The 6,346-nt window shown below is 37.6% G+C and overlaps 2 protein-coding genes across 2 annotated transcripts; one reads left to right on the top strand and one right to left on the bottom strand.

Annotated features, from left to right (window-relative positions):
- The first annotated feature begins 458 nt into the window (after positions 1–458).
- On the top strand, positions 459–4,362 carry LOC107767081 (putative pentatricopeptide repeat-containing protein At1g17630). The gene is made up of 3 exons (XM_016585995.2): positions 459–3,119; positions 3,384–3,485; positions 3,963–4,362. Exon 1 carries the CDS (start codon positions 768–770, stop codon positions 2,946–2,948), a length of 2,181 nt encoding a protein of 726 aa, XP_016441481.1. The 5' UTR covers positions 459–767; the 3' UTR covers positions 2,949–3,119; positions 3,384–3,485; positions 3,963–4,362.
- Positions 4,185–5,900, bottom strand: LOC107767082 (uncharacterized). The gene is made up of 2 exons (XM_016585996.2): positions 4,833–5,900; positions 4,185–4,295 (listed from the first exon to the last, which is right to left on the bottom strand). The coding sequence occupies exons 1-2, from the start codon at positions 5,759–5,761 to the stop codon at positions 4,253–4,255; spliced, it is 972 nt and encodes a 323-aa protein (XP_016441482.1). The 5' UTR covers positions 5,762–5,900; the 3' UTR covers positions 4,185–4,252.
- Between the last annotated feature and the right edge of the window lie 446 nt (positions 5,901–6,346).

The following is a 6,346-nucleotide window of genomic DNA, read 5'->3' as shown; positions in this document are numbered from 1 at the left end:
ATATTAATTTGAAATTACGATAGGAACCGATAAGCCTCAAATTCTGGATCCGCCTCTGAGCTATGACTATATTTATGGGAGCGAACTCTGAGCGAATATGAAGCGCATGGATATAAGTTATGCCTTGAAATAAAAGACAATTTCGAAGTCGCTTTGTCTACGAACAAGGACGCTATAAATAATGCAACTATGAATCTCATGGAGAATTAGTAATGTTCACTCCTGGCTCAGGAATATACTTCCCTAGTGAGTTTTATCAAGGTTTGATGTCTAAGTTAGGCATCAAACAACAAACAAGTTAAAATTGCCACTACTTTCCTTCTAAAGCAGTCAAATGAATCACACACAAGCAATAAAGAACATGCACTAGATAAGTAGATATAGCAATAAGAGTACACAAAGTTTAATTTCTATTATAAACTAAAGATATAAGTTGCATCAAGATACAAGAAATATCAAAGAAAAGTATAATAGAAGAGAATTAAGACACTGGTATCTGAAGGCATGTAATCAAAGTCCAAGAAACCTTTTTAATCCAATAGAATGAACATTTCAGATCATCTAATAAAAAGCTCTGAATATTTCAGCCTTAGAAGCAATTTTTTCACTACTGAACTTTCATTAATCCAAAACTGAAGTCGCAACAAAGAATACACGCGTCAATCACATTGAATAATTTTCCGTCCAATTTAGCCATTGCACAAGCTGCTGTACATACGTAATAGTGTGTATTCTCTATAAAGAAACAATTTTTCGACGAGGAGGATATGCTTCACTGCCGTTGGTCAAGGCGTCTCACTTCCCTCCCTCCATTTTTTTCACTTTCCACAACTTCAATTTTCAACCTTTTTCATTCCCTTCCTTCACCCAATCATTCCCACAACACCCAAAATCATCTCCTTGACTTCTTGGACCACCTACTTCAACAATGCAGTCTTTATAATCTTAAACAACTGAAGCAAATCCATGCAAAGTTCATAATTACTGGTTCATCAAACTCTTCTTTTATAGCTGCCAGACTCATATCCGTTTACGCTAAATTTGGGATTCTCAATGAAGCCCAAAAAGTATTTGAAACCTGCCCAACTGAGTGTTTCTCGAATTTGCTGTTATGGAATTCGATCTTGAGGGCTAACGTATCTCATGGAAAATGTGAAAAGGTTGTAAAGCTTTATATTAAAATGTGTGAGTTTGGTAATTTGGCTGATGGGTTTGGTTTTCCGTTAATTATTAGGGCATGTGGTATGTTGGGTGACCATAATGTCTGCAGCATAGTGCATTGTCATGTTGTACAAATGGGTTTTCGAGATCATCTTCACGTTGGAAATGAATTGATGAACATGTATGGGAAGATCGGGCGAATGGAAATTGCACATAAAGTGTTTGATAGAATGACCGTGAGAACTCAAATATCATGGAACATTATTGTTTCGGGTTTTGCGCAGAACTTTGACTGTGATGCTGCATACAAGACGTTTCTGCGAATGGAGTCTGAGGGGTTTGAACCAAATTCTGTCACTTGGACATCGTTGTTATCGAGTTTTGCTAGGTGTAGACGTCATGAGGATACGTGGAAACTTTATGTTCTGATGAGAAAGAAAGAAGTTGAAGTTACTGCTGAGGCACTTGCTGTAGTGATATCAGTTTGTGTTAGTGACGATGTGATTGATAAGTGTGAGACCGTACATGGATATGTTATTAAGGGGGGCTTTGAAAATAATTCTATTGTGACAAACTCATTATTGTGTACGTACGGGAAAAGTGGTGCTGTGAAACAGGCTGAATGTCTGTTCTCTGGTTTGCAATTAAAGACCATAGTGACCTGGAATTCATTAGTATCTTGTTATGCAGAATCAGGTTTATGCAATGAGGCATATTCTTTATTTTTGCAGTTACAAGAGTTAAATGATCCAACGATGAAACCTAACGTCATAAGTTGGAGTGCTGTTATAGGGGCATTTGCTATGGTTGAGAGGCATGAGGAGTCTTTAGAAATCTTTCGAAGTATGCAAGTTGCTAGAGTTTTGGCCAATGATGTTACAATGTCGAGTGTTTTATCAGTCTGTGCAGAGCTTTCAAACTTCCGTCTTGGTATGGAAGTCCATGGTAATTCAGTACGGTTTCTAATGGACAAAAATTCTTTGGTGGGAAATGGGTTGGTTAATATGTACATGAAGTGTGGTAGTCTGCAGAAAGGGAACATAATATTTGAGGGAATAGGAAAAAAGGATTTAATTTCATGGAACACAATGATTTCTGGCTTTGGAATGCATGGACTTGGTGCTAATGCCCTAGAAACATTTGAACAGATGATTAACGCTGGAACTAAGCCAGATGAAGTTACTTTTGTTGCAGTTCTTTCTGCATGTGGCCATGCAGGCCTTGTTGACGAGGGGAATAAAGTTTTCGATCAGATAAAGAAAGTGTTTGGAATTGAACCACAAATGGAGCATTATGCTTGTATGGTAGATCTTCTTGGCCGTGCTGGGCTTTTGCAGCGGGCTAGTGAAATGGTGCAAAACATGCCAATGAGGCCCAATGTCTGTGTCTGGGGAGCACTACTTAACGCTTGTAGAATGCATAAAAACACAGAAGTTGCAGAAGAAACCGCTGCTCAGATTTTCAACCTTGAGTCCAAGATGACGGGGAGCTACATGTTGCTCTGTAATTTATATGCTGGAAATGGAAGGTGGAATGATTCAGCAAATGTGAGGATATCAGCAAAGACACAGGGTTTGAAAAAAGCTCCAGGACAAAGTTGGATTGAGGTGAAAAAGAAGGTTTATATGTTCTTAGCAGGGCAACCTATGGACTCGGGGATGGAAGATGTTCATATAATGCTTAATATTCTAAGCCTTCATATGGCTAAGGAAGAATTCATGGCCCAAAAGAGCTCTGCTTTACAATGTGCAGAAGAACAAGAATCTTATCTGTATTTGACATCATGAAGAATTCACTGTCCATGTTCAATGCTGGAAAACTACGATCTGATCTCTAAACCCACTCAAAGCCATTTGCAGAACTTATTTGAACAGCTGATCTCCCTTCCAGTCTTTCTATCTATATATTTCATGGGCCAACCATATACGAGTTTGCTGTGCAGTCACTTCATTGCTCAGGTATGTGCGATTTCACTTCCCAGAGAAAAAGGTGTCCGCATCTTGATATATCTTTTCTTACTACAATTTCGTTTTTGCTATTGTGAAGTCTCAATACATGTCTTAAAAGTAATAAATGTTCACTAATCTGCTGTATGAGCTCATGATAATTTGGGTCCAAATCGGATGAGCCTGCATGCTGGATGGGATTCGGTTGACTTTAGTACAAAAAGGATTAATTAGATTGAACCAATACATTTATGATTTAATATTTGATTTGCCCAGGCTCGAAATGCCATGTCACAAGGAGCTGATGAGCTTGCAGAAACTGGGAAATTATAAAAGGAGCAATGGCAAAACTTTGGCAGAAAGTCATTTATGGTTGCTGTAAGTATAACTGATTTCTTAGTTTCTTATACAAACTGGTAATTGGATGCCGTCGAAACTGAAGTCTCATTTATTTTAAGCTGCATATAAAGGAAATGGTGTTTTTCATGAGCTGGAAATGGTGAAAAATGATGAAGCTTGGCCTTCTTTGTACCTCGATTTTTCACAGACAAGGAAGAATGTGAAATTTGTATCAAAGGCAGTTGCTTCAGAATAGTGAATATACAGTACCACTAGCATTTGACTCATGAAACCTCAATCCTATCTGCAAGTAATTTCTTGGTTTGCGAATTTATCATCACATGCCTAAACTCATGCAACCTTTCTTTTCCAGTTTTTGTATCAAGGAATCAGAATAGTGAATGTACACCACCACTATCATTTGACTCATGCAGTCAGAAGTAAATAAGCAAATCTAGTTTCTTGTACTGCCAATTTATTGTCACATGTCTAAACTTATGAACCTTTGCTTTTCAGTAAAACCTTATGGATTGGAACTGCATGAACTTTACGATGAGTGAAGACCCCTGCAGACCAATTGGTAGCTAGTTTTGCATACCGATTGATTGTTTGGCACTTAAAAGAAAGGAAGAACAAAATATACACTGCTCATTGGGAGTTCGGGCAAAATTGTGAAGTCAGTCGACTCTTAAGAAATTTCCTCTTGCGGATCTCTCTACTACAAAAATTCAGCGAAGTACAGTTTTGTGAAGGTAAACAGAGTAGCAGCACCTTTAGATCTTGATCTTCGAGCATGTGGAAAGGATTCACTCTCTTCCTTCGATGGGACTATGTTCCCTTGTTGAATAGCTTCATCATTGTGCAATGAACAAGTGTCAAAACTATGTTCCAAATACTGAAAGAATTAAAGATAAAGGAGAGCAGCTCTTAATATGCCATAATCCTGTTCTCCTCTTGTTTTATTGTCTTTTCTTCTTAATGGCTACACTAGGGTTAATCGGGGATTATATGTTGAGTTGTTTTGAGTTTAAAATGGTTAAAAAACTAAAAAGCGACTCAGAATTTACGTTGTAGATCCTATAATTTTAAATAACATTTATATATTTTATAGTATATTACAATGCGAAGAAGTACTGTAGAAATGCATGAAGATCCACTCAATAAAACAATAATCTACTCTTTTTCCCTTTAACTGATCAAGCTATGGTAACAGACAAATGAAAATCAACGATTTATATGTTATCCAAATTCATCATTTGATCCTTGAGCTCATTTAAATGCTTAAACTCGAGATAAAATAATCAAAGCACGGATGTTCTTAGAAACATCAACATACGTATCTGAAGGGGAAAAAGAATAAAAAACAAAATGCATGTAATTACTAACCTGTGTTGATCAAAGGCTTGGTCATGTTCGAAACTTAGGCCTTCTTCTCCAAAACCTGAAATCCCCTCCAGAATAGGCTTAATATTGTCACATTGGTCATAAACAGAAAGCTGCTTCATCAAAGAATTAGGCGCCGATGTAGACGTGGATTCTTGTTCGTGCAAGCTCCAAGGGAAGTTAATATCTGCTAAATCTAATTGGCCATCTTGAATTTCATCATATTGCTGATCATCTTCACCTTTCTGACAACTAGTATGATTATAATAACTATGAGGATGGTAGTCTACAGTCTGTTGATCATACGAAGATGCATTATTATTCACCAATGGATCTGCCTGATTCACGACACCATCACAATTATTATCATTGAATGATTCCTCAGTTGCATGATGATCTGCTAATATCTGTTGTTCTGAGGCAGCAGCAGCAACAGCCTGTGCTCTGCAGTAGGCGAGTTGATGAAGAACGATATCCAACTCTGCTTTGCAATAATCAATGTGGCGTTGCAGGTCTCGAATGATACGATAACAACCACCAACAGGGTCATTGGCACGAACGTCGGATTGGAAGATGATGGTGCGCATGGCTTCGTCTTTTAGAGGTTGATCAAGGTGGCGAATGATCTTGGTAATGTTGCTGACCCCAAACAATTTATGTGCGTTGAGGAATTGGCGTTGGCGATCGTGAGGAAAATAAGGGGCAAGAACGCAGTCCGGGGCACACTTCCGACGTTGATATTTGCACGCAGCACAAGCTTGGCCTGCACCGTTGACACGAAGAAGAACGTTCTTGTTATTGTTGTTGTTGTTATTGTTAACGCGCTTAGTACTATAGTTATGATTAAGATTATTAGCAGTGGTGAATGTTGTATGAATAGTGTGGGGGTGATTAGGAATGGGGGTGCTAATGGTGGTCATTTGATTCTGCATATTGTAATTATTATTATAAGTTTTTGATTTGTTTTGCAAGGAGATTTGTGCTGCGTCTCCGGCGGGGATGGAGAAAGAGGATTAGATAGAGAGCTTTCTTTTGAGTTCCTCCCTTCTTTTCTCCTTGCTAATGTAACCAACTTACACCAAATGAGAGGTTCACAAAGCTTCTTTATATTGACATAAACAAACATGTATAGTGATTTGATCTCTCTCTTTCTCTCTATACGCCTACACACGATATTGTAATTTAGTATCCTATAATAATGGTTAAAATGCTTTGATAAATAATGAAAGGTTAAAGTGGCTGTGGTTTTTTCTTAATTAACAAAACGAAGAAAAAAACAAAGTGAAAAGGGAAGCTTTCTTGTGGAAATGTGAATATCTATATAATAAATGTTTCTTCCGACTTCCAAGAGCAATTTATTTGTGGTACCTGAGGTAATATAATTTTTTGTCCCTATTTTTATTAGATATACATATAATACCCTAATTCTAATGGAGTAAACATATTCACAAGCAGAACACCGTGAAGTTATGTGTGGCTTTATTGAAGGTTAGATGACTGCTCATTTCTTCTTCAAC

The sequence above is a fragment of the Nicotiana tabacum genome, chromosome 22 (assembly GCF_000715075.1).
Source record: "Nicotiana tabacum cultivar K326 chromosome 22, ASM71507v2, whole genome shotgun sequence".
NCBI lineage: Eukaryota > Viridiplantae > Streptophyta > Magnoliopsida > Solanales > Solanaceae > Nicotiana > Nicotiana tabacum.
The sequence above is the reverse complement of the archived record's forward strand: the minus strand, read 5'-3'. Positions and strand labels throughout refer to the sequence as shown.

Excerpts from the sequence above, each read along its gene's own strand:
- LOC107767082 (XM_016585996.2), bottom strand. The coding sequence starts at position 5,761 with ATGCAGAATCAAATGACCACCATTAGCACCCCCATTCCTAATCACCCC. Across the intron at positions 4,296-4,832 it reads CAAGCCTTTGATCAACACAG|CTATTCAACAAGGGAACATA; the intron begins GTTAGTAATTAC and ends ACAATGATGAAG.
- LOC107767081 (XM_016585995.2), top strand. The coding sequence starts at position 768 with ATGCTTCACTGCCGTTGGTCAAGGCGTCTCACTTCCCTCCCTCCATTT.